The sequence below is a fragment of the Pyrus communis genome, chromosome 13, assembly GCF_041283825.1.
Source record: "Pyrus communis isolate YQ-2024b chromosome 13, ASM4128382v1, whole genome shotgun sequence".
Lineage (NCBI taxonomy): Eukaryota > Viridiplantae > Streptophyta > Magnoliopsida > Rosales > Rosaceae > Pyrus > Pyrus communis.
Genome location: NC_142577.1, coordinates 29,188,892 through 29,216,353, shown reverse-complemented (window position 1 = coordinate 29,216,353; position 27,462 = coordinate 29,188,892). Strand labels below are relative to the sequence as shown.

The 27,462-nt window shown below is 38.9% G+C and overlaps 5 protein-coding genes across 7 annotated transcripts; 3 read left to right on the top strand and 2 right to left on the bottom strand.

Moving 5' to 3' along the window:
• The first annotated feature begins 7,113 nt into the window (after positions 1–7,113).
• LOC137737077 (uncharacterized) lies at positions 7,114–10,130 on the top strand. Its single transcript, XM_068476437.2, has 2 exons — positions 7,114–8,511; positions 8,657–10,130. Exons 1-2 carry the CDS (start codon positions 7,298–7,300, stop codon positions 9,744–9,746), a joined length of 2,304 nt encoding a protein of 767 aa, XP_068332538.2. The 5' UTR covers positions 7,114–7,297; the 3' UTR covers positions 9,747–10,130.
• Positions 10,131–12,095: 1,965 nt separating this feature from the next.
• Positions 12,096–16,828, bottom strand: LOC137737713 (elongator complex protein 2). The gene is made up of 9 exons (XM_068477259.2): positions 16,473–16,828; positions 16,280–16,367; positions 16,065–16,150; positions 15,407–15,560; positions 14,895–15,055; positions 13,789–14,788; positions 13,413–13,630; positions 13,006–13,183; positions 12,096–12,722 (listed from the first exon to the last, which is right to left on the bottom strand). The coding sequence occupies exons 1-9, from the start codon at positions 16,629–16,631 to the stop codon at positions 12,238–12,240; spliced, it is 2,529 nt and encodes an 842-aa protein (XP_068333360.2). The 5' UTR covers positions 16,632–16,828; the 3' UTR covers positions 12,096–12,237.
• Positions 16,829–16,942: 114 nt separating this feature from the next.
• LOC137737714 (uncharacterized) lies at positions 16,943–21,369 on the top strand. Of its 2 annotated transcripts, none has more exons than XM_088682673.1 (9): positions 16,943–17,299; positions 17,434–17,511; positions 17,786–18,661; positions 18,835–18,937; positions 19,297–19,397; positions 19,513–19,687; positions 19,864–20,034; positions 20,112–20,212; positions 21,188–21,369. In XM_088682673.1, the coding sequence occupies exons 1-9, from the start codon at positions 16,943–16,945 to the stop codon at positions 21,236–21,238; spliced, it is 2,013 nt and encodes a 670-aa protein (XP_088538799.1). In that variant the 3' UTR covers positions 21,239–21,369. The 2 variants fall into 2 exon arrangements, with proteins under 2 accessions (XP_088538799.1, XP_068333361.2); XM_068477260.2 differs by lacking the exon at positions 21,188–21,369 and adding an exon at positions 20,323–20,696.
• Positions 21,370–21,700: 331 nt separating this feature from the next.
• IAA32 (indole-3-acetic acid inducible 32) lies at positions 21,701–22,923 on the top strand. The gene is made up of 4 exons (XM_068475765.2): positions 21,701–21,891; positions 22,059–22,307; positions 22,388–22,496; positions 22,690–22,923. The coding sequence occupies exons 1-4, from the start codon at positions 21,747–21,749 to the stop codon at positions 22,769–22,771; spliced, it is 585 nt and encodes a 194-aa protein (XP_068331866.2). The 5' UTR covers positions 21,701–21,746; the 3' UTR covers positions 22,772–22,923.
• Positions 22,924–23,630: 707 nt separating this feature from the next.
• On the bottom strand, positions 23,631–26,480 carry LOC137737619 (receptor protein kinase-like protein ZAR1). Of its 2 annotated transcripts, XM_088683098.1 has the most exons (3): positions 26,282–26,425; positions 24,764–26,164; positions 23,631–24,606 (listed from the first exon to the last, which is right to left on the bottom strand). In XM_088683098.1, the coding sequence occupies exons 2-3, from the start codon at positions 25,986–25,988 to the stop codon at positions 23,933–23,935; spliced, it is 1,899 nt and encodes a 632-aa protein (XP_088539224.1). In that variant the 5' UTR covers positions 25,989–26,164; positions 26,282–26,425; the 3' UTR covers positions 23,631–23,932. The 2 variants fall into 2 exon arrangements, with proteins under 2 accessions (XP_088539224.1, XP_068333255.2); XM_068477154.2 differs by having other exon boundaries at positions 24,764–26,480.
• Positions 26,481–27,462: the final 982 nt, after the last annotated feature.

The following is a 27,462-nucleotide window of genomic DNA, read 5'->3' as shown; positions in this document are numbered from 1 at the left end:
TGTAGTAATACGTTGTGTATCACCCTATGTACCGATCACACTGAAAAATCTCTTGACGACGACATCTCGGACTTCTAACCCAAAAACTGAACACACAGAATGCTTGCCTCTATAGTCTTAGTCTCAGCTGTGGTGAACGCTGACGAGGCTGTTGAGCACTTGAGCATGCATTCCAAAACGAAAATGATCATCTTCAGATCATTTCCTCATAATCCACCAAATCAAATAATTTGTACCGTTGAAATTTGATTAAACGGCTGAAGTTATTATAACTTTTAAAGTGGGCCTATGTTTGTAGCCGTTAGATCAAATTTCAAGGGCACATATTCCCTAATTTGGTGGATTACGAAGAAGAGATCCGAAGAAGATCCCTTTCCTTCCAAAATATCCCAAAAGGGATTTTGCTACTACACTTGCAGCCGACGCTAACACAACTATAAGCAATAATAAATACAAGACTTAATGTGCTAGTTTCACGCACTCACATATGATTGATTATACCATATCTCGTCTAAGTAGCATTCACGTAATACATTACTCGCTACGTCTTGATTATGACTCACTTTTTACTCATGCCAAATTACTTATTACATCTCAATTGCAAATTACAATCTTTTATTCATACGAAACCAGGTGAGCACAATTCATCCAAAAGGTCTCGACGTGATGAATTACTTTACTCATTACGTTTTAAGATGCAACTTACTTTTGATCCATGTCGCGCGTCACATTGTTCACAATAAAAAGTAACAATCAATCAACGAAAATCATCTTCTTATTAAAAAGGAGTCCAAGCTCAGAGCAATGGTACGCAATATTTAGGTAAACAATATTCCCCCACGAGAGGTTTGCCTAAACGCCAAAAGGACCCGAATTTTGCCATTTTATTTTTGCGTCTAACACCTAAATTATTAGTCTACCTTATCCCTTGGAAATTAAGCATAAACAAAATGGGAAAAATACAAAAGCCCCACGAGTAGGTGGTTTCATGCTAAAATCTAGTGTATGTCTTATGCCGTTTGAAATATTATCCACCTCCAACTTTAGCTTCGCCTACATCAATAATGTAACCTTCTAATTTGTAAACAAAAAGTGGGTGGCCCCCTACCTAACTGTTGATGGGGGCATTTTTGCTCGACACTCTTAAAATAATGGTAATGTTCATCATTTTATTTATTATTATTGGATAAGTTTAAATTTTAAGATTTATATCTATTCACTACACATACCTCGTCTAGAGGTGATAAATAAAGTGTGAACATCACCATCACTTAAGAGTGATGCGTAATGCCACTTTGTACTACAGTCTAGTAGTATTCATCTTCACTTGTAATAAAAAGTCTTAGATTCGATTCTCGCAAAGACGAATTTGAACCACATTATTGCTAGCCCACTTCCCCCACCTATTAGTCTAGATAATATCTTTGTTAAAAAAAAAAAAATAGTGGTGAGCAATAATTATCCCCATTACTACTATTAGCTTATTCCACATGGTTGTATGGTTGGTAGGTTTGGTTAAACTTATAATCCGTGTTCTTTATCAAATACTATGTTAGAATATAAACATCTAATTTTAAAAGTTAATAATGAATCGGTTCTACGAGGATGTAAAAAATTGTCTCATCTTATAAAGGTATGAAACCTAAAAAAATGAAAAGAAACTTATAAGAAATAGCACTATTTATATATTATTAATCAGTTTTAGATCACGACCTCAACATACTTTCAGATTTAAAATGTTTGTTACTTTAACTGTTATTATATTTTGGTTTGGAACAAGTTTTTGCATTATATTTATTTTTCTAACACTCACGATCGTAAGAGTTCCAATCTTGCTATCTTCATTTTAGACTAAGAAAATTGCTTCCATTATCTTATAAAAATAAAATAATAAATTAAGATGGGTAGTGTTATTATATTTATATGGGTGGGCTGGAAAGCGGTGCGATGCGCCACATTACCACACCAATATGTCACATTGCATGCTATAAATTGTTCTCGATAATATTATTCTCCTTGTATTTGTATATGTAAAGATTTATTTCTTTTCACTCGACAACGCGTCATTACTTATACATATAAACGTCGGTATTCAAATGTTTATTTCTTTATCATCATTTTTAAATATTATATTTTTTAAAATTATTTAATTAAAGTCTCTTTTAATGTATCAAACAAATTAACAATTATACTAACAAGTAATATTGTTACGGTTGCCCGTCAAGCTGTTTGATACATATAAATTACTATCAATCTGTGGATGGATTAATATTTTTCATCAAAATATTTAAGGAATATGACATCGTCGTACGGGAAGTAAAATAATCTCCCTTTGTCAAAACAACATGATATGGTTCTAAACCCTTATGGGTTACGTCATCAAAGAGGGATTTCACTCAATGTGGGTCCCTCTTATTCTGAACCGAATCCCGCTAAAGTAAGCCTATGAAGCTTAAGAATTCTAGTAGAATTGTAGGGTGAATATTCCTTTATGCTTCACAACTTACGGGGTTTGTATAAAAAATTAAAAAAAAAAAAATATATATCTGGCGATGATCTTAGAGATTATGTGATCGTAATTGTTTATTATTTATCGTACGGTTAGTTTTTGTTAAATATTATTTATATTTTTTTTAAATTTAAATTTTGAAATGATTTATAACTTCATGATGTACGATGAACCTGGATCCTTTTCCAAAAAAGGGGCTTAAATGTTAAAATGATCGATCCTTATGTTTATCTTCCTTAGACAACCAAGAACATTTCCATATAATTTATGTAAAAAAAAAAATTATAAATTATAAATTAAAAGGAAAAATTATTCTTCTACCAACTCTTCGACCTCCTCCCTAACATTACCCCTTCTCTTTTCTATGTCACGACCTTAATCATTTTTTAGATTGGAAGTTTTGTTTCTTTTATGTGTTATTTCTCATTGATTTGCATTTTCTGTAAAGAGAAAGAGTAATTATTTCTCATATGATTTTTCTTATGATTTTTTTAAAAAAGATTGAATGAAATGTCCTTAATTGGCTATCAGAGACAAACACATACTAAATTGTCCATATAACTATAACACATTGACTATTTTGACATTTAAGCTAAAAAAACAATTAAAAGAAAAAAGCAACTTATTGGTTTAATATTCAATAGGTGTAGTGTGTGGACTATATCTAAATAGACCAGTCATTTTACTATATACAATATTTATTGTTAAAATTTAAAGTTTTCAAATTATTTTTATTAATTTTATTTATAAATTACCATCAATCTGTGAATAGATTAATATTTTTCATCAAAATATTTAAGGAATGTGACATCATCTTTCGAGAAGTAAAATACTCTCCCTTTGTCAAAACAACATGGTATGGTTCTAAACCCTCTTGGGTTACGTCATCAAAGAGGGATTTCACTCAAGGTGGGTCCCTCTTATTCTTAACCGAATCCGGCTAAAGTAAGCCTATGAAGCTAAAGAATTATCGTAGAATTGTAGGGTGCATATTCCTTTATGCTTCACAAGTTATAGGGTTTGCATAAAAAAAAGAGGAAAAGGATTCGGCAAATGATCCTGGTTATTCTATTATTGTGATTGTTCATCGTATATCATACGGTCAGTTTTTGTTAAGTATTTATATATTTTTTTAAATTTAAATTTTGAAATAATTTCTGATCGCACGATGTACGATGAACAGTCACGATTATAGGATCTTAGGATCCTCTTCCAAAAAAAAAGGGCTTAAATGTTAAAATGATTGGTCCTTATGTTTATCTTCGTTAGTCAACTAAAGACATTTTCATTTAATTTCTGTAAAAAAAAATTATAAATTAAAAGAAAAATTATTCTTCTGCCAACTCTTCGACCTCCTCTTTAACATTATCCATTCTTTTTTCTATGTCACAAACTTAATCATTTTTCGGATTGGAAGTTTTATTTATTATATATGTTATTTCTCATTGAGTTGCACTTTTCTGTAAAGAGAAAAAATAATTATTTCTTATATGATTTTTCTTATGAATTTTTTAAAAGAGATTGAATGAAATGTTCTTAATTGGTTAGTAGAGACAAACATAGACTAAATTGACCATATAACTATAACACATGAATCATTTTGACATTTAAGCCAAAAAAACAATTAAAAGAAAAAAGCAACTTATAGGGTTAATATTCAACGGATGTAGTGTGTGGACTGTATCTAAATAGACCAGTCATTTTACTATATATGGTCCTTTGGTAGGGTAAATTTACCCCCCGGATCGATACATAAAGGGCTGGTTTGGTATTGCTGTGCTTTGAAAAAAAGTTGCTTCTGCTGTGCTGTGAGAATAAGCAGCTGTGAAATAAAGCAGCAGAGTGTTTGGTAAACTTTTTTATAAAAGTGCTTTTGAAAAAAAAAAGCAGTATTAGAGTGTTTGGTAAACTTTTATGTAAAACAGATGTGAAAAAAAGCCGGTTTTTCAAAGCTGGGTTTTGCAGCTTCTTGTTTTTGGCTTTTTTTCACCCAAAACTGTGAAAAAAAGCTGAAGCTAAGTGTTTACCAAACACAAAAACAGCTCCCAGCTTTTTTTGATAGCAGCTTTTTTCAGAATCACCTCAGTACCAAACCAGGTCAAAGTCTACCCAAAATAATTTAGTACTGTATGATTTAGAATTTGACTGGAAATAGTATGCCTATCCTCAATTATTTTAGGCTAAGAAAAGAAGAACTGTGCAACGTCATCTACATCATGACTCATGAAGGTGGGGTTACCATACGAATTTCATTTTCATTACTCATGCTCTACCTTGTCTTTGTTGACAAGTTATTGTTGTTAATCATTATTGTATTTTCTTGGAAAATTTTTTCGACTTCTTCTTGAGAATATGAGAAGGAGAAATGAATGGATGATCGTCGAAACTTTTATAATTGCTCTTTAAACGTCTGATTGCAAAAATTTTAAGGTTTTCAATTTTAAATTTAATTAAATTTAATTAAACCAGACTAAAGTCAATGATTCAAAAATTTGATTTCCTTGCTTTTGAAAATTGTGCGTTTGTAAAACAAATAAGGTGGTTCGTTAGATCATAGTGTGTTTGTGATGTCTTTGACAATGAAGGGAGCAAAAGTTTATCCTTGTAAAAGATAAGAAGGGACTAAACCCTAATTTGATTCTTTTTCAGGATTAGACTGAAAATATGAGTTTAAATATTCAATCATATGGATCTTTGAAAGAAATGAGATGTGATTGGATAATAATATAAAATATTCGCTACAATTAGTTACTGAAACTTTCCATCAATTCTTTGATTAAGGATTAACCATTGATTAGATTATTAACAAATAAGAATACCGAATATTTTGAAGGAATTTACCATTTTAGTAGAACAAATCACGCTTTTTGCTAAACTTGGAGGCGTAAAACGCAAGCAAAAAGCTTGATGTGTAGACCCGGGAGCACCAGATTCTAACAGGCAAACATGTAAACTCCCTCCGGCAAGTGCAAAACGTCGACCCTTTACAGCAGGGAGTCCTCATGGCTGCCCCTGGTAAAGTGAACCCTCGCGTTTCTCGCCCACGCCTGCAAATAATACGATGTTTGGCCAGCTGACGGCCAATCCCAGCAAGCGTTATGGCGCGTGCAACAGGGATGAGCGTGGTTCTCTGATTTCGGCCGATCGGTGATCTTTTTCAAGTAAGAAAAAGTGCGGAATGATTACGTCACCTGTGGGTGGTGCGTTACGGGATTTGCATTTAATTTCTTAATCACTTCCTGATCGGAATGAAGCCCTGGATAATTCAAGGCTTCAATACGCGTTTAATACACTTGTTGCCTTTTGTGAATTGTGACTTTGTGTGAGAGGGAGCCACAAAAAAGTTTCAAAAGATTCTATTTGTGCAATTGTGAATAATTTAATTTTATGACGTAAATAATTGGGAACTTTAAAGAAAAGTTTCGGTATTGTTCAATCAAACGAAAAATCACATGTTTACACTAAAAAGTCAATCATGGTACTATTCACTTTACTTTTTATTTTGTCTTTATCGTTAAAACTCAAAGTTTTCAACTTATTTTCATTAGTTTTTCTTAAATAATTTGCTTTTCCAAATATGAATCAATCCATATCAGTTGAGGATTGTTATAAAAGCATTTTCTGCCCACTATGTTGTTGCTGAGGTTCTAAGTTTGAATACATACATAGCCACTAAATTAGACGCATTTGTTTGGTGGTCACTTGAGTTGTGATAAAATATTTCGGTATGATCATTGCATCACTATGCAATTTTATAATTTACTCATGTTATAATCCATATTTTATTTATTTATTAACACGATAATACTTAAAATATAATGACACTAATAGTATTATGTGACGGTCGTTTCTACGTAAATTTCTAATTGGTTATTGTTGTCAAAAGAGTGTAACCATTCATTTTGTGCGTTCATAATCATTTTAGAGCAAGCTCAACTATTTTTTGTCAAAGAGAATTTTGAACCACATTATTATTAGCTTATATGATACTTAATTTATTTTCTCATCCTCTTAGTATAGATAAAATCGTTTGTTTAAAAAATAGAAATAGTCAAGGGCTATGGGATTGGACATTCAATATGATTTTCATAGGACTACTGTGAGTTTGGGTGCAGCAGATCCCACATGAGCTTCCTCTGGTCGATGAGAAATTTTTCAATGTGACCGATATACGAGTTGGTACATCACGTGTCACTATACAAATGATGAGATATTTGTGTTAAAATTTTAATAACTTAAAAAATAAAAATTTTCACCACTTACATAATAACATGTGATGTATCACTCGTGTTCCTATCATAATTAAAAATTTCTTCTCATGGACCCTAACTGGAACCAATCAGTTTACTAGCTGTCAACCCATCTGGACTAGTACACAGTTTCATTTCCAGCTTGGCCTTTTCCCCACAATTCCCTCCCTCTTTCCCTCCTCCCCATAAAAAAGTTCACAATTTTATTATTACCTAACATTATTAATCCAAATAATTAACCCAAAACCCCCTTTTTAGTACATTTACCAAACAAATAAACTAAATTAATATTTAAAAAATAGACGAAATATACAAAAAAAATTAAAAAAAGAAAAAGCAAACAGCTGGAATATTGAGGAGAGCAGACCAGGTGTGGAGTAACTATAAGAGCATCCACTCCCCATTCGTCAGCCCCTCTTTTTCTCTCTCCTCTCTTTCTCCGCCCCCAAAAGGAGAAGAAGAGTGAAATTCTAAACCACCACCATCCACCAAAAAACCCCCCACAATACTCTCTCACTCACTCCACTCCTCCGCCGCTATGGACCCATCACCAGCGGCGCCCCCGCTGCAATCCCACCACCTCAACTACGCCGACTCCCTCGACTCTTCCCCTCGCTCCCGCAACACCGACTCATGGGACGAGCCTCAACCCCCCTCCACCAGGCTCCGCCTTATGTGCAGCTACGGCGGCCACATCGTCCCCCGCCCCCACGACAAGTCGCTATGCTACGTCGGAGGCGACACCCGAATCGTCGTCGTCGACCGCCAGACCTCCCTCTCCGACCTTTCCGACCGTCTCTCCAAGACTCTCCTCAACGGCCGACCCTTCACCCTCAAGTACCAGCTCCCCAGCGAGGACCTCGACTCCTTAATCTCCCTGACCACCGACGAGGACCTCGACAACATGATCGACGAGTACGACCGCACGGCCAACCACAGCGGCGCTTCGTCCAAACCCTCGCGACTCCGTCTCTTTCTCTTCCCCCTGAAGCCCGAGTCGTCGCAATCGATGGGGCCCATTCTCGATATTTCAGCCAATAAGTCCGAGGACTGGTTCTTGAACGCGCTCAATGGCGCGTCCGGTATGCTCAATCGGGGCTTCTCCGACTCCGCCTCCGTCAACTGCTTGCTGGGTCTCGACGACGATTCGATTTCCGGCGGTGCTGCCAATAATTTGGACTCCGGTTCGAGAGACGTCGAGGTTTCGGTTCCTGCGAATGGCAAGAATGCCAAACAGGGCGGAGGTGCCGGCGGTGGGAACGGGCAGGACGTTCAATCTGTCCCCGATTCGCCGATGCTTGAGAACTCCTCATCGTTTGGGTCCACGTCATCGTCGCCATTGCTTGCGAACTTGCCGCCGATTCGGGTCCACGTGGAAGATGGCGGCGGCGGTGGAGGTGGAGGCGGGATTGGAGTGCAGGATCAGAAGATGGGGATTGAAGAGCAGTTTGCTCAGATGACTGTTGGTGGTGGTGTTGGGCAGAAGCCAGACGACGGTGCTTTCGCGGTCCTTTCATCGCCTCCTCAGATGCCCACTACCATCGTGGCATCCGCCGCGCAGCTGAGCACGGCCACCAATTACTTGAATCGCGTAGTTTCGGACGATGAGCGATCCGATCACGGCGCCCCAGCTGGTTACCGGAAACCAGCGCCACCGCAGCCTCAGCTTCAGCCACTGACTCTGCCTCCTCAGTCTCAGCAGCCCAAATCTAGTGGCGTTATTGATTTGCCCTCCCCAGATTCAGTTTCAAGGTATGCCTAATTGTTCTCAATAATTAGCCTGATTAGTCATTTAGAACTTCTGTTTTTAGTAATCTGATTGTTTAAATTGCTCTTAAGTTGTTGTTTGGGGTGATGATCAAGTGATTAATTGGGGGTTATAATTTCAATTCTGCAGTGACAATAGTTTATCAAATGCCATGTCTCGCCCAAAACCTGTAATTTATCAAGACCCAGTAGTTCAAATCCCCTCTGCAAACGCCAGGTTTCCGGCAAACCTCGTTGATCCGAAATTAAGTCTTTCCGATCCAACCACTCGGATTCAGATGCAACAACAGGTACACGATTCTGGGTACGTTTTGCAATCGCAATTCGATCATCATCAGCAGCAGCAGCAGCAACAGCAACACCACCAGCAACAAGCACAACAACACCACCAACAACAAGCACAACAGCAACACCACCAACAACAAGCACAACAGCAACACCACCAGCAACAAGCACAACAACAACACCACCAACAACAAGCACAACAGCAACACCACCAACAACAAGCACAACAACACTACCAACAAGCACAACAGCAACACCACCAACAAGAAGCACAGCAGCCACATCAATTTATACACGCTGGAACACATTACATCCAGCACCACCCAGGTTCGGTCCCCATTCCGGCGTACTACCCGGTGTATCCGCCCCAGCAGCAACAGCACCACCATCATCATCCCCAGCTTGATCAGCAGCAGCAGCAATACCAAGTTTATTACATGCCTGCGAGGCCGCCACAACCTTACACTACTTTGCCAGTTGAGCAATCAAATATCAGTGATTCTGCCACTCCTATTCCTTCAAGCCACTCCCAAACACCGCCTAATCCTGCCATTTCCTCATCCGCGGCTTACAGCCAGATGAGGAATGCCCAAATTGTCAAACCAGAAATGGCTGCCCCAGCAGGGGTGTACAGAACGGCAACCACAGCAGCTCCAGCTCTTGTTCAAGTCCCTTCTGCTCAGCATCAGCAGCAATATGTCGGCTACTCCACCCAAATTCACCATCCGTCCCAATCGGCCGTTCCTTCTTCCGGGGGTAATGCCAGTTATGCCTATGAATATGCTACTGATCCCTCTCATGCGCAGATATACTACACACAACCTCTGGCGCCCTCAATGCCTTCTCAGTACCAAACTATGACATCTGCGGCCGCCAGGGTGCTGCCAGAAGTCTCTGCTCAGCTTCCCACCGACAACATCAAGCAGCAGAGATGAGGGAAGTGAACAATGCCTGGAGAAGGAAACAATTTTGGGAAAGTGGGAGGCTTTGGTTTTTATGTTTAAAGTTTATTTATCTGTTTCTAGAGTCTTTGGCTTTGGTATTGGTATAATTGGTTATGGTATGTATTTGTGATAGATAATAAGGAAACTTTGGTGGTCGTCGTCGTCGTCTTCTTCTTCTTCTTTCTTGTAAGGTCACATGGTTGCTGCTCCATTGCCGCCGCCGTCGTCTTCATACAAGAGAAGTGGATAGGAATATGAAAAGATGGTCTCTGGGATTATAGTTATATACTGTAAAAGCTGGAAAACTCAACCAAACATAAATATTGTGTGCTTGTGCAGATCGGGTTTCTGAATAAATGTTTTATAAGTAACAAATAGATTTCTGTTTATATTGTGTTGCTTAGTAGATATTTGATGAGCATGACATACATGTTTCGTCGCTCATTTGCAATTTCTCAGCAGAAGCAAGCCACTGCAATTGCAGTTTTGTGATGAGAGGGAGAGGGAACATTTCTGCTCGTAAGTGCTTTTGTTACAAGTAATTTGATGGTTACTGTTGGCATAAATTCAGCTGCGACTTCTTCCTCGAGTTCTGTCAGGATTGCGACTCGATGAAGAGCTTTACAACCGCATTGCCCTTCTTCACTCACGGAATATTCTCGAATTGGGTTTTTCGCCCATTGTCAAGATTCCCCATTACTAGCCCCCGAGTCCGGGTCGTATCTCAGTCCAATTGCCACTAATTTTTCTCCACAAACTAGGGTCGCTTTTAACTTTTAAGCGTTATTATCTTGTCAAACATATTTAGAAACGTTTTTTTTATTGTTAAAAAGCACTTTACAATTTCAAACGGAGCCCTTAGTGATCCATTTCCTACCACTCCATTTCAAAACAAGCCCTGGCTAATGAATGTTAATTTGGATATATCCCCACCAAATGATGTAGAATTTGGCTTTAAAGTTAATGGAATCTGGTGGGATGGGGACACAAATCTTATGTGGAATTGTGTAACATCAATCGACAATGACATTTGATGTTGTCAAAATTTGAAAACTTTGGCTCCCAAAACAAACAAACAAAAAATAAAATAATGTCGACCAAAAGAACAAAAACATAAAATCCACCACAATCATCTAATCTCATCAGATCGAAATTGACCCCTAGCAAAAAGTGCATGATATTCGGCAGATCACAGTGACACAGTGTGTTTTAGATTCTTCTTGTTTTGATTTAACCTAGTAATTAATGTGTTAATTAGTAATTAAACGGCCGGCATTAGTACGAGGTTTGTGGTTTGATTTTGGGATGGGAGAGCGATTACTGAGTTAGTTGTACTATTATGATTATAATTTAAGTTGACACATGGTGCCAAAGTTGTTGTTTTCACTCCAGTCCAAGCGAAGACAAGTAGCTCAATACTTTTAGCAGTAGTTTGTGATTGCTAAAATAACTGATTGAAGTAGACGTGAGTTAGTTTGAGATAAGAGAATATGTTCAGCCATCCTTATCTTTGAATTCTACTTCTCTACCCGTAGTTGAGATTGGAATAGCGCATTTTGCGACGAATATCAAGCAAGTCCATATAGAAAGAGGGAGGGACCATGGAATTTGACGCTCTCAATATTCAATGTTCAACATGAAGAATATGTGAAATATCGTATTTTGATTCCCAGTTTGGCAGATGGGGCATAACTATTTATTTGTGAAGGAGAAAGGTCTGCCAGAAGAAATTGGCGCCATCAATTCATCATCTCATGTCGCATTCATATACAACAAGAATCCTTTTGTTTTGGAATTCGATTTGGATTTGATCCGATTTGCAATGGCTCCCACTAGAGGAAGAGATTTATTTGATTTTTACTTAGTATCATGCAAAGACAATAATGTGGATTGAGGGGCCCACTATTTTCAAAAATATTGTTAGATCAACTCATTTAGATTTAGTCGAAATTAAAAAAAAATTAAAAAAAAAAAAAATTAAAAGTTTGAAATTTGTAATGGTTTCGGCAAATTTTATGTAGTCAATCGGTAAATATCATTAATATTCATTTGATTTTTCTATATCCAATGTTTAAATATGTACAAAATTATCGATATTTCCATTGAAATGTTCAAAAATCGGATAAATATGAAAAGATAAACTTATTCTTGTACCGGCAAGATGTAGGAAAATTAATAATTATCGATGACATCTACCAATTCACTACAGAAAATTGCCGCAACCTATATCTCACCGATATAAGGTGAAGTTTCCTTTTCACCCCCTTTTCATATCGAGTTTTAATTTTTCAAATGTTTCGATGGAAAAATCGACAATTGTGTAGATATTTTAAACACGAGTATCAGTAACCCACCTGTATTAAATAGTGCTTCAACAAAGTTGCGTGTCTAAATAACATTTCTCGCTCTTACATTAGAATTGGTAAATTAATATTGGCCCTTACAAGAATTATTTTACATCTACAAAAAACGATAAATGTGGTCAGTTAATGTTAACCTCGAAAACTCTCACACATTGATCTGCCCCGCAAGAAGCGAGCTGAAAGCTACCGGAATCTTCATTCTTGCAGTTTCTCCATGCCAAACGGTTTACAGCAGAGACATGGCACATCAACGGATCAAGCCGTACGACAAGGGAAGCAACTGCGCCTGCTACTCCAGCATCAGATCTTTTAACGGAGAGATTCCACAATTCAATGAGTCCGTTTTCCATTCCAACTGCAAGGAGCCCATCGTTGCTCTTGCGATCAAGACCGATCCAAGATAGGGCCATGACGCTGCTACTGAACTGGGGAAGAGTCGTGAGCAGCTTCACCAAAGATTCATTTTCCACTGTCCAGATCTTCACTGTCTTGTCCCTCGAGCCTGTGGCAAATTCGTAGCCGTGTGGATTCCAAGAGCATGCCCATATGATTCTTTTGTGTGCCTCCTGCTTCGCTACGAGCTGGTAACTAATTTCATCGGTGCCTAAACAGAGATATCAGAAGAACTATGTATCACGGAAAGTCTTAGCAATCTTTTGACAGGTGATCACTTGGTAACAGTGAAAGTACCTAGCTTAGGGAAGGGATCCGGAGAGGATCCCTTCCTCCTAATCCACCAAATTAGGGAATCCGTGCCATTGAAATTTGATCCAATAATAACTTCAGCCATTGGATCAATTTTCAACGGTACGAATTCCCTGATTTGGTGGATTAGGAAGAAGGGATCCGAAGCGGATCCCTTTCCCCTAGCTTAAACTAAAGCGTACCTGCTTTATCGATTGAAAATACGGAGAACTGGCGATCCCTTGATACCGCCAACAGGAATTTGTCATCATGAGAGAATTCCATTTGTGTCACTGTCAAAGTATGACTCTGCAAGCGACCAACTGCTTTCCATGAACCAATTTGCCATAGCCATATTTCTGCTACCGCTGCTGATTGGGCCTGCAACATAATCATTGTTTAGTACAACAATAACTTATGAAACAAGTTATTCTTGTTACGCCTTACTTTCAAATGATTTACAATTCTTTCGGTACTATCAAATAATTTCCTCCAATCTATCCACCAGTCTAAGTGCGATCCATTCTCTAGAGCAATGTTTTGCCTAAGAAATTTTTAAGATTATCCATGTTTCCGTTATTATCACAGCAAGTACAATGACTCCACATACCTTACATGAAGAAGCAACAAGCTTCCCGTCATGATCACTGCACAAAGCAAACAGTTCATTCCCATGACCGTAAAGTTTGTGCGACTCTGGCCATAGTGTATGCCATGCCAGTTGATCTTCAATGGGAGGTTCAGTCAACACAACTGGAACTGCATCAGGAATGGTTTCAAGTGTGTCGAGGCCATCTTTCACATTCTTGTCTGGGGTATGCTGCTCAGCTGACAAAAAGAAACAAAATCAATAAATAAATTAAGCCCTTAAAAACTATTCCTAATTTACAAAACTTGATTGAGAAAGAAAAAAAAAAGAACGATACTTGCTAGAAAAACCACATTAATATTAGAAAACAAGGAAGGGCGAGAGGAGAGAGAGTTACCGTGAACATAAATAGGTTTCTGTGATAGCCCAAGAGCAGACATATTTGCACCCAAAATCTGAACACCAACTTGGAGATCATCTGCAAAGTTAGACGTTTGTGAAATGGCATGACCCAATGTCTTCAAGAAAGACAAAGGAGCTTCAAACACTCTGGCAACTTTCTCATCAGCTCCGCTGACAAATCGATGGTTCCCTTTTCCTTGGATGATGGCCACACAGCTAATATCATGACCATGAACTTGAGGGCGTGCAATTTCATGCCAAGACTCCTCATCCCTAGGAGACGCCTCATTTTGCCAAGGAGCAAAAATTCGAGTTGTCTGATCATGACTGACTGAGAGCAAGTATTGACCAGACCTTCCCCATGCAATATCTGTTATTGCTGCAAAATGGCCAGATGGAACCTTTTGTGGTTGCCAATTTTCATAGTCAGTGCCGACATTTTTCCAAAGATGGAAAGATCCACCATATCCATGTACTAATATTGAATCTCCATTAGGGCTCCAGTGGCCGCCATAAAACCCTAGAGCACAATGACTTAATTCTCCAACAGTAACAACATTCATCCAGATACCGGATGTCTTTTCGGGTTTCCAAATCATCATTGTCTTGTCCATAGATGCAGATAAGATGCTTTGGGGTTGACAGTAGGCCATCCCTTCGGAAGATGCATTTGATGGGGGTTGCCACTCCACTGAATACACCCAATCTTCATGTCCAATTAGAAGAGATTCCAACGATACCTGATATGATGTTTTGCCGGCTATAAGTACAGGGCCTTCGATATAAGATGCTAAGCTCACTTTTTCTTTCCGGTAAGCACTCTGGTTGCTGTCCAAAGACCCCTTTAAAGCCATCTTCCAAATGCGTATGCCTCTGTCTTGAGATGAACTAACAAGTAGAACATTGCTTGCCTCACCATTGGTGCACGTAGGTAATGCGAAATCCAGACTTCTGATCCAATCTGTATGCCCTTTCAACTCGCACCCTTTAACAAACTACATGTACATATGAAAAGAATTCAAAACTTATTTAAGGCACAAAAATGTCAACAACAAAAAAATAAATAAAAAAAAATCAGAAAATTGATTAATATAATGCTACCTTTCCTCTCCTCTCCCCGCTGTAAAGGTGAATTTTGTTATCTAGTCCTCCCATTGCCAGGACTAAGTGCCCAGTACTTCCATGCAACTCTGATAACGAAAGCGCTACCATGGGTTTTGTACCAACGGAGAGAGAATCCAGATGCAACAGTTCACAGTCACCTAGAAAAACTCAGAAAAGTCATGTTTCCAATTGATTTTGAAATTCTTTCATTTGATGTGAAGGGAGAACTTTTGGCTGTATCATTCATTACAAAAACATGATATTTTTGTGCTTTAGAACTGTTAAAACTTTTATATAATGGTTGTTTCAAATCCATAACATGAACCTAAGTAGATCGATTTAGGGAAGAGTTCGAAGGAATGGTGTTGCCACTTCATGACCTGTCTTGTACCCCTTCTTTGACATTGTCAGTAGAATCAAATGTGTAGAACTAAAGCAAATCAACTTAGATATCTATAAAACTTATGAAAGTTAACAATTTGACTTAGTCCACTGAATTTTGGGCTCACCTCCACTAGATGATGGAAAAACAACCTCCCATATATAAACGGTACTATCGGAAGACGTAGAGGCAAAGATTGCCTCAGTTTGAGAAACCATAATTCCAGTAATGCATGTGACACCCTTCTTGTGCAACTGAGGTAGCTGTTGCACATACCCCCACTGTAAAGGAAAAGCAAACAGAGTCCATGAAGATAACACATTTCAACAGAAAACAATTCTTTCAAATATATTCGCAACTCAGACACAACTAACTGATTAAGAAGTAAACAGACTTCCGAAAACTGAAATAAGTAACGAACCCTCCAACTAGCTAAGAGACATACGAGAGGGCCTAAAAACTACAACCTTTCACACAGTTTTAGCTAGCTAGAACCCTCCTACTAGCTAGGAAATAAATAAGAGGACCTAAAACTACAACTTTTCACACAGTTTTAGCTAGCTAGAACCCTCCTACTAGCTAGGAAATAAATAAGAGGACCTAAAACTACAACTTTTCACACAGTTTTAGCTAGAACCCTCCTAAACCCTAGCTATTCGCTACATTCGTTCAACAATTCAATGCAACCTACTGTACTGATAAGTTTCGAAGGAAACTTTAAGAAAACACCAACAAAAACAATAAGATTTGCAATAACACGAACACCGGCAACGACAAGAGTATACCTTTCCTTCAAGAACAGAGAACTCCCACAAAATAATTGCACCAGCAGCATCTCCAGAGAGCAAATAATGCCGGTCCAAGTGTTTAGCTGTGGAAATCCGGCAAAATCTAGTCAGAAACCCAAATAACAACTTTAAAACAGCAAATTTGAATTCAGAAAACACTAAAAATACTCTCTTTTTTTCTTCACTTGTTTCAGAAAAATCCCAAAAAGTACCTCTATATGCAAACTTGTTACTTGGGAGCCAATGGGTGCAATTCACAGCAGCCTTGTGACCCGGAAGAGTAGTCCAAATTTGAGCTGTCTGCAGCCATTTTTGTAAAATAAAAAAAATTAAATAAATAAATTAGTTTGAATGGAAAACTGGGTTCATAAAGGGGAGATAGAGAGAGAGAGAGAGAGAGAGGACCTTCGGATTAAAGATAGCGACGGCGTTTTGGGCACCGAAAGCAACCAAATCACAAGCACCCCACGAGACGTTGTTGACGATTCTGTTGCAGCCTGCTCCTATGAACACTCCCTTCACTCCAACCCCACTCCCTCCTCCGCCACCGTCTCCGCTAGACATGGTGGAAGAACTGGCTGTGGTTTGGCAGATAGACGGCGGCTTCAGCCTTCAGGTGTTGGAAGCTCTCGTTCTGCTTTTGCTGGTCCGGGAAAAAGTGAGAGAAAGGAAGAAAGGAATTTTTGGGCCGGAGTTAGAAAAATGGGCCGAGGCCCAAAATCAAAGACTTACTTATTGGGCCTAAAACGAAATATCAAGGCCTGTTACGCTTGGTAAAGTATGCAGGCGAAATGTTCAACGCCACACTTCACCGTCTCAACCACTTCTACCGAGAAATATTCAAACTGAAATAACCGAAAAAGACCAAACTTCAGATGGCGGCAATCCAGTACGACATTTGCTGCGCGCTTCTCCTGAATCATCACGCATCGTCGTTATCATCACCATCACCATCGTCATCCACGTCATCGCCGTCGTTATCCACCATTCGGTCCCTCAGCCCCACCCTCCTCGGCTCGCGCGCCTCCGGGGCTCGTCGAGTCCTCTCTCTGTCGACCTCGTGCTGGACGACGTCGTTCCGGCTCAGAGCCTTCTCCACCGACCCCGGAGAGGCCGCCGCCGTCAAACTTCCGGAGAAGCCGTCGATATGCACGGCCGATGAGCTCCACTACGTGTCCGTGCCGAACTCCGATTGGAAGCTCGCGCTCTGGCGATACCACCCGTGCCCCAAGGTACTAAATTTACTTTTTAAAAAGGAATTTATTTCTGTTCAATTTTAAAATTATGATTTAAATGAATCAATTTTTAGGAATTAATACTTATAATTTACGAGAAATTGAGGTTGAGTGAGTGTTTAATGAAACAGGCGCCTCAGAGGAAACATCCATTGCTGCTATTGTCAGGAGTGGGGACCAACGCCATTGGATATGATCTCTCTCCTGAGGTAACATTACATTTGCATGAAATAATTGTTATTAATCTCTCAATTAATCGTTTAATTAATGTATCTAATTAAAAAAAAAATCATTTTTCTTTTTCTTGTTAAAATGTTGTTAATTTGTAGCCAGATGATAGAGAAAAATTGTAATGAATCTCAAATTTACGACTTTATTCTTAATTTTTGCAAAAGAACACTAGAAGGAGTGAGTTTTCAATGTCAATGTGTGCATTTGACTTGGTTTATTTGTGATTGCTGATGGAATGTGGCATATCTGCAGTCTTCGTTTGCGCGTTACATGTCTAGGCAAGGATTCGAGACCTGGGTTCTCGAAGTTCGTGGTGCTGGACTGAGCGTGCAAGAATCGGATCAAAAGGAAATTCAGCAATCTGCCCATGAAAGGTCTGAAGAGATGGAAGCTGTTTCTGAGAGTGCAACTGATGCAGCTTTTCCTGCTGCCTCAGCACCTGAGACTCCTGCTCAGGAAGCAAAAGATGAAAATTCAGCTTCTAAGAGTGCAACTGATGCAGCTTTTCCTGCAGAAAAGCAGTCAAATGGTTTTCCTGTTGCCTCGGCACCTGAGACTCCTGCTCGAGAAGAAAAACATGAGAATTCTTCTTCTAAGAGTGCCACTAATGGGGCATTTTCTGCAGAAAAGCAGTCTGGTGCCCCAGCAACTGAGGTTCCTGCTCAAGGAGTGATTTCAGCTTTCAGTGGAGACGTTACAAATATAGTAACTGTAGGGGATGAATCAAAATCAGTGACAAAGTTGACAGAAACTTTTACGCAGCTGTCAGAAAGATTTTCTGGCTTTCTCAGTGAAGGTCAATCGACGATCATGGCTGCTAAGTTGCTTGACCAAATTTCAAAACTGTTCGCTGGTTCTGCATTATCCGAGCGTATTAATGAGATAAGCTATAAGATTTCAGGCCTGTTAGAGACAAGACAAAACTCAAGTATTGCTAGCCAGATCAAGGACCTCAGTCAAAGGCTTGTAAATATCATTGAAGAGGGTCAGCGATCAGTTTCACCTCCATTGTTTGACTTGCAAGAGCGTTTAAATTCTACGCTGGAAGATTTCCAGAAACAACTTGAATTGATGGTGAAATATGATTGGGACTTTGACCATTACTTGGAAGAGGATGTACCTGCTGTGGTGAGGTGACAATTTATATTGATGGAAGGCTATCATATGATTGCCCTTTTTGAATTTAGTCTTTAGAAGAAGCACAATTTGGATTACACATAGTACCTCTTCTATTATATTGAATCAAATAGTTTTCCTTCCTTTTACATGATGAATTTATAGTTTTCAATGTTAATTTACAGATGGACTATATAATGGCAGAAAGTAAGCCAAAGGATGGGAAGTTGTTGGCTATTGGACACTCGATGGGTGGTATATTGCTTTACGCAATGCTTTCACGATGTGGTGAGATTCCCTTTTTTACCCATGCATTTCCTTTTCTTTATTTGCCTTTTGGGTGGAATTCGCTGCTCTATGTATTATTGTTGATACTTGATTGGTTGAATACCGGTTATTCACGTGCTGTTTTCCTACCCCTCACGCGGTGTTCTAATGTGTTATTTTCTTTCCCCAGTACAATTGAGTCCGGTTGAGTGTTATGAATTTTTTTTCTTAAGAACTTGCTTAAATACTGATAGCAGATTTGATTGAATGCTTCCAGTTTGGGTTCCTTGATATGCTTTGGTACCATTTTCATTTCGTAAAACTTTGTAAGAAACGCTCCAGCATATGAGTCTGATACCTTTATTTATTTCATCTTTAAGGTTCTGAAGGAAGAGAGTCCCAATTAGCAGCTGTTGTAACATTAGCGTCATCACTTGATTACACATCTTCAAAGTCAACTCTCAAACTGCTCACACCCCTTGTAAGTGGATGCAGAGTTGCGGTAGATCATCTCTAAATTAATTACAATGAATGTGTGATTGTTAGTGTAGCTTAAACATTGTTAAGGAACTAATGTTAAGGAACTTGTCATGCAGGCTGATCCCGCCCAGGCTCTCAATGTGCCAGCTATTCCTTTAGGAAGTCTACTGGCAGCAACGTATCCTCTCTCAAACCGTCCTCCTTATGTTTTCTCTTGGCTCAATAACTTGATTTCAGCAGAGGACATGATGCATCCAGAGTTGTTGAAAAAGCTTGTTTTGAATAACTTTTGTAAGCATTCCTACCGACACGATATACTTTGTCAATTTCATTCGAGAAATTCAACAAGTCAATCATGATGGGTGGTTATTTAAAAAGTTGTTGCTAGAGCCACTCTTCATGGATGTCTCTAACTGATTCATCAAGAAGTCAACCATTAGTGATTCTGTGCTTTTTTCAAATGACAGGCACCATACCCGCAAAACTTCTTTTGCAGTTAACAACAGCTTTTCGGAAGGGTGGATTACGTGACAGGAGCGGTGCCTATTTGTATAAGGATCATATAAACAAAAGTAGTGTCCCTATTTTGGCACTTGCCGGAGACCAGGATCTAATTTGCCCACCTGAAGCGGTTGAAGGTAAAATCTCAGCATAGATGGCTTATATTTTCTCTAAAGTTTCTGTGATTCGCGCTTATGATACTTTGGTGAACCAGAAACCGTGAAGCTGATTCCACAGCACCTGGTTACATATAAACTCTTCGGACAGCCCGGTGGTCCACACTACGCTCATTATGATTTGGTCGGAGGAAAATTGGTACGAAGTTTTCTTCTCTCTCCCTCCCTCTCTTATGGTACCATAATGTGACGTTCTCAATTGATATATATATATATATATATATATATATATATGTTTCTGAACTACAGGCAGTGGAGCAGGTCCATCCATGTATAGTCGAATTTCTTTGTCGGCACGACTCAACGTGATTACCAAAACCATGAAACTTAATCCCTTCAATTTGATACGGGAGTAAGCTTGATTTCACAAGCAGCTTGAAAGGTTTTTAGGTTTTTATACAACAAAACACAGTTCATCACCTTCAACATTTTGTCAGCAAGGAGTAAAGTAGTGAATACGAAAAATTATTGTATGATACTGGAATATAGTTACGTGGTGCAACCAAGTTATGGATTGCAAACCCACGTGGCCGTATATCAATCTCTTGTTTTCTTAGATTCTTCAGTATGAGTACCTTCGAAAGTGTTTTATTTCATAATTTTCATTAGTCTCTTTCTCATCACGTGACCTTCCGCAGTTTCAGTAGCATCTTTTATCAATAAATTTCATGGGGCGGTGGAAAAACAAGTAAGGAGTTGAGAATCTTATTATCTGAAAGCTTCATGTCTTGTATTTTAGAGGGCATGCCGGAGTGGGTTGTAGGGATTGGTGTTCCCTCGAAAAGTAACAATCGTGGAATTTAACAGAAGTTGGCCAACAAATAGAACTAGAGCTTTAGAACTCGTTTGGAAGCGTTTTTAAAATGACTGCAAATGCTTTTGATGAAAATGTTTTTAAAACCAATCTTTAGTAAAAATGCAAGTAAATTTTAGAAAAACACTTAAAAGTACTTCCTGGATGACACATAAACTAGTGTTTCTTGCAAAAAATACTTCAAGTGCTTTTAGAACTTAGAAATATTTTTTTTCTAAAAGCGCTTTTAGTCATACAAAGATTGGAGTGAAATTCATTTTCTTATAACTTTTAATTGACTGTTTTATTGTATACATGCAGCAATTTTGTAGTAGATTTCAGATGCAGCCAATAACAAGAGAGTTTCGATAATACCATGGTGTCGAAATGAACACGTATACATGCATGTTTTTTAATTCGTTAAAAGTTCGTCGAATCAGCTGATGAATCGATCTCCTGCGTCCGATTTCTGTTGAATTCCGACCTGAAATTTCAAACCCTTAATCTGTAGCAAGCTTGGGTTGCAGAATCTAACCAATGCTGTCAGAATCACAGAGACCATCCCTTGTCGTTGGGGTGTTTTGTTCCTAACTTGTACCTGCACGTTTTGTAGCAGCACAAGTAGATAAGCAAACACAAAACTGAATGATTGGTAATGGAAGCAGACTCTCAGTCTTCCATGTTACAATGTCTACTCACTACTGCTTCTGGTATAAAATGTGAGTATACATACATATACATACATACATACATGTATAGATATATACATACATACATGTATAGATATATACATATATATATATATATATACATATATATATATATATATATATATATATGGTAGCAGATGTTGTAATGACCAAGTTGTGAGTCAGATTTAATGGATCCAAATGAATCAAGCTTTGTGGTCAGTCCTTCAACCTTCCAGTCAGTTTACTACGAAGCCAAAGAGAATGATGCCATCATTGATCTTGGTCTTAGCCTCAGAGCTCTGCAGCCTGAAACTTACCATCCATCTGCACATTGTACGTTCCTTCTTCCTCCCTTTTTCTTCTTCGATCTCTTCTACGAGAGATATTTTAAACTACTAATCTGCAGAAAACGGAATTCGAACTTGGTTCAAGACAGGCCAACTGGCCAAACTCACATGTGTCTGTGTTTTCTATTTTTTACATTGCATTTACTATTGTAGTGGTGAGCTTGGAGGGATATGATGGTCTGATAGATTGGCCCCAGGCTAACCTGAACTTGAAGAACACTAGCATTCTAAACGCGAGAAATGTCGCGGAAGATTGCGACGAAGAAGCAGAGGGAGTGCAAAGCAAGGAGAGGAGGGCTTATGTGAAGGTTAACATGGATGGGCTTGTTATTGGCAGGAAAGTCTGTATTCCTGATCACAGTGGTTACTCGAGTCTTGCCTTTCAGCTGGAAGACATGTTTGGTAAGCAGGAGGAAAAGATAATCTAAGAAAGTGAGGATCTTTACGCTCACAAATTAATAAGTGGTGCATTGATGTTTCAGGTAGACAATCTGCATCTGGGTTAAGGTTATGTCAGGATGCGTCCGAGTTTTTGCTTTTTTACAAGGACAGAGGTGACAATTGGCGAACTGTCGGTGATGTTCCATGGAAGTATGTTCTTTATCCTTTACTTAGACCTTGTTCGTAACCATTTTGGCTTTTGCTTTAGTTTTATTTCCAACAAAAAAAAAATGATGACAGAAAACTAAAAATGAAATGGTTATCAAATAACTGCTTGAATTTTGATTGGATTTTCCAATGTATTAAAGACTATATTGTTGAAGTTTGTTTTGAATTGTGACAGGGAATTTGTAGAATGTGTGACGCGAATAAGGATTGCAAGAAAAAATCAAGCTTTTCTTTCACCTCCTTTGAAATTTAACTAATTTTTCGTTTTCCGCGTTGTTTCATATGTTCTTAGAGATAATTTAACGTTGGAAGTTGAAACACCATTTCGACTACGAAATAGTGTACCAACAATAGCATGTTTGTATGCACAAGAAATCATAAGATAGGCTTCAAGCTAAACTTTTAATAACGCTTAGCCTTCTAACTAATTATTTATTTTTTTATACATGTCTTTTGCATCATGTGAAAAACATCTAATTACACATAAAATATCGCCGATATTACTGACACGAAGACGAAAAACATTATGGTGTTTGTTTAGTGCAGTGACTTGTGAGTGAGAAAATCACAATCTACAAAGGACACCGAAAGGTCAGTGACAGAATGCAGAGTTAGACAGACCAAATACATTCCGAGTCTCCGACAAAGAAACTCAGCTTTTAAGTCAATAGAACAGAATACGTAGATTAATTACTAATTACTTGACTGATCAAAAGGACAGCTGGAATCTTGTCGAAGATTGACTAACTAAATAGTTTGGTGGAGCCCACTCCCCCTTTATTCGCGCTAAATGGTGGGTAAATAGATAATCAACTGTCTTAATCTTACTGTTTTACAATGTGATGAAATCATGAAAACAGACAGTTCAGAACACTTTCCAGCCAGTTGATAACAAAAGACACTTTATATTCTACCTTAAATGTTTTGGTCCAAGTTGCGATAAACAAGAATCGTTAAATACATTCGTTCTAACCAACGTAGCTTATCCAACGTTTGTTGCTAACATACCAATGTATAAATTCAATGGCGATTATCGTTCATATTCTGAAGGGGAAAGGCGAACCCGTTTCGTTTAATGATTCAAAGATTATATCTGTGGAGATAAGAGGCAGTAAGGAACAAGAAACAAATCAGCAACTTCATTAACCTACAAGAACAAGAAGATACAAAAAGGTCTGAAATAAGAGCATGAAGACATCAGCGTTCACAAATATACTAGTTAAGGGCCAATTCATGCACAGTTAACAATGCTCTTTCAGCGGATCTACCTCAACCTAGCTCTATCAAATGACAGTAGGAAAATCAGAAATCTTACTGTCGAAACGCCTACGCTAAATACACAAATGCATGATCACTAAGATTGAACTAACTCAAACATCAAGCTTCACAAGTGGATTGAATTTGCCGCCTATCATATCTCAGACAGCAGACGTGGCCAACCTGTCTAAAGCATCGGATATGTGCCTCATTATCGGTCTCCTTTCAGGGCTGCTGTGAACGCAAGCCATTGCGATCTTCAGAACCGCGATAATCTCTTCTTCCTTATCCACATCTTGCATCAAATTTGGATCTAAAACATCTAAAAGAGGCTTCTTCTCTTCAATGTTGAGCTGAATCCAATGAACCAGGTCCATTTCTGAGGAACCCACTTGGACTATTGGCAATCTTCCGGTAATCATTTCGAGTAAGAGTACCCCGTACGAATACACATCCCACTTCTGTGATGGTTTCACCACTTTCAGAGCTTCTGGGGCCTGATAACAAGATCCCAAATTGCTGGACAAACTAACCAGAGAAGCTTCAGTTGGCACTGCACTCGTTTGTTGCCTTTCTTGTGATATTTCTGTGGGGATTCGGTTGGATTGCAGTGTCGGTGACCCTCCAGCGATATTTGCAAGGCGTCCAAGTCCGAAATCAGAAATGTGGGGTTCCATGTTCTGTCCAAGCAGTATGTTATTTGGCTTCAAATCTCCATGGACATATTTCTTGGGGCTAAACTCATGAAGATAGACCAAGCCTTTTGCAATTCCTTTCATGATATTCAACCGAACAGACCATGATAGCGGTGTGAATGATACCACTCCTGGCTTTCCTAATGACAGAACAAAACAATCAAATCAACAAAAACACCACATTTATAATTTTATTCGCAAATCTGAGTAAATACACCTACCATTAGCAAGAGAATATAAAAACCACTAACAAGAGTATGAGTAACCAAAATAGACAAGGAAAAATGGTAAGCTCACCGTGAATGGCGGTGGCAAGGCTGCCATTAGGAATATAGTCATATATGAGCAGCTTTTCATCAACAGACCAGTAATAAGCCCTCAGAGTAACGACATTAGGATGCCTTAGCTTTCCAATTGCTTCGACTTCCGTCTGAAATTCCTTGAATCTCTGGGAGCCCCCTTCGCCCAATCTTCTCACTGCTACCGTGATTCCTTCTTCAAGCACAACTTTGTAAACAATTCCAATTCCACTTTTTCCAAGAACAAAAGCAGACGCCTTAAGAAGCTCGTCCAGATCAAATGCCACTTGTGTATCCAATGCCACTAGATCATAGTGCTCCATATTCTCCGATAAAGTCTCCGATTCATCTTTCCTGAAGCACAAGCACTCTTTCCTTCGCTTACCTCCCTTGTCATAACCATTTTCATCCTTAACCTTACTACGAACCCAAAACCTCGAATAACAATATGAGAAAAGCAGCCCAACAAGGCAAATGCCAATTACATCACTCACTATAATTGCAATGACAGCTCTTTTACTCAACCCTCTAGCTTTCCCACTCTTTCCAGCATTATAATCAGAATCCTGAGGGGGGGAGTTATCTGGCAGATACGGAATTGAGGATGGTGGACTAGCACCGGAAACTTCAGAAGAACATGGGTTCTTCAATGGAGGGCCACAAAGATTAGGATTCCCAATAAAAGCAGTTGGTCCTCTGTTCATCAGAGCACCATTTTGCGGTATCGGACCACTCAAATTGTTGTAAGTAAGATCAATGTAAACCTTCTCAGGAAGATTTCCAAGGCTTGCCGGGATTGCACCCGAAAACAGATTATGAGACAAATCAACAGTGCCTTGCAAGCTAGACAGATTTCCCATATCACTAGGAATCGAGCCACTGAACTTATTGAAAGAAAGATCAAGTTTTTCCAGAGAAACAAAACCACTTCCAAACCCTTCTGGTAGAAAGCCAGTGAAATTATTCTGACTAAGATCGATGGTTCTGAGCCTCTTGCATTGTATAATCGACGAGGGCAACGACCCATTAAACAAATTTTCTGATAAATCTAGGGATTGAAGGTATTTGAGCTTACCAATTACATTTGGGACAGACCCAGATAAGGAATTTCCATAAAGCACCAAACTTTGGAGCCCCAGAGCTTGGAAAAGCTCAAGGGGCAAGCTTCCGTACAACATATTGTTCCTTAAATTGACATGGCGGAGCTCGGAGAGGGCTCCCATGGCGGAAGGAACAGACCCAGAAAGTTTCTTCTTTGGAATGCTGAGAGAGACAACCCTTTGGTCCTTGCATGTAATCCCATTCCATGTGCAGGGGTTGGAATCAGAGGAGTTCCAGTTGCTTAGAGACCCTTCTGGGTCTTCTGCAATGGAATGCTTGAACGACAAAAGGGCATAGCCTTCGTCGTTCAAAGAATCCACCAGGCAATGAGAGTTGCAGAGCAGCAGAAATACCAAAACTAAATTATAAAACATTTCCAGCAGAAAATTGCAGAGTCAAAGTTCAAGGGGATTACCTTTACTTTCTCTGCAGCCGAAACCAAGTGAAGGGTTTTGGAGAAAGCAGAGAGAGACAATGGAAGTGGAGTGAAAGGAAGTGTGAAAGCCTTGACAGTGATGGAGAATGGTAGAGGCTCAGCAAGCACGGACCTTGGGACTATAGAGAACCCAAAAGAAAATGGCAAAAGAGTAGGTTGGCGTGGGAATCCATACGATACTGTCACTCAAATCCCTTAAATTCAACTTATCGCGATATTTTGTTGGACACCAATCATCGTGCTTTTGTTCAAGAAACATTGCGTTGATTATTTTTATGACACTCATGACTTTACCTAACCTTAAGGATGTTTGTTTGGCCTCATTAGTCCTCATTAGACTAAACTAGATTAAAGATTGGTGTAATCTGTTGTTTGTTAGTTGGAGAGACTAATTTTAATGGGATAAGGATGGACTTGCTCCGACTAAATCCATCGCTAAACGGTCTTAGTAAGGCATTCCGAAAATCAGCGAACTACTAATACCGTTGCTCGCATCCTCATCTTGCTTGATTGCGTCCCTGTACTACTCATCTTGGTCCTCTTCCTGCTCGATGCATCCTCGTTCGCCTCGACTTCTCATTTGAGAACGCAAAGAAAACCCCTAGACGGCCCAACGTCGTCATCGCCCATGCGTCCATTGTTCACTTTCTTGTTCGTCTCTCTCTCATCCCTTAACTTGATCATCGTCTTCATTTTTGTGTCTACTTACTTGTTTTTCGAATTGGGTTATGGGTTCTAGTTATTTTGGATTTTGGATTTTGTTAATTTGGATGAAATTTTGTTAATTTATGGGATTAAAATATGAAACTTGGAGTGGATTATGGGTTATTTGCAATTTCCCCTGGCTATGTAGAAATCCATAGCCATAAATGGGGATTCTGGATTTTGTTAATTGGATGAAGTTTCGTTAATTTTTAGATTAAAATTTGAAACTTGGAGTGAATTGGTATGTAGGGATTTGTAGCCAAAAATGGGGATTGCAATGAAAGGCAGAGAACCTCTATTTCGTCCTTGCACTCCCAAGGCAAGACAAGAATTGGGAATGTAAAGGATAAGTGGCTCAGAGTCAACTGTTATATTTTCTGGAATTGTTTCTTTGTTTTCTCAATTTCGTTTCCAAGAATTGCTTATGTTTAGCTTTGTTCCTCAAATTTTATTTT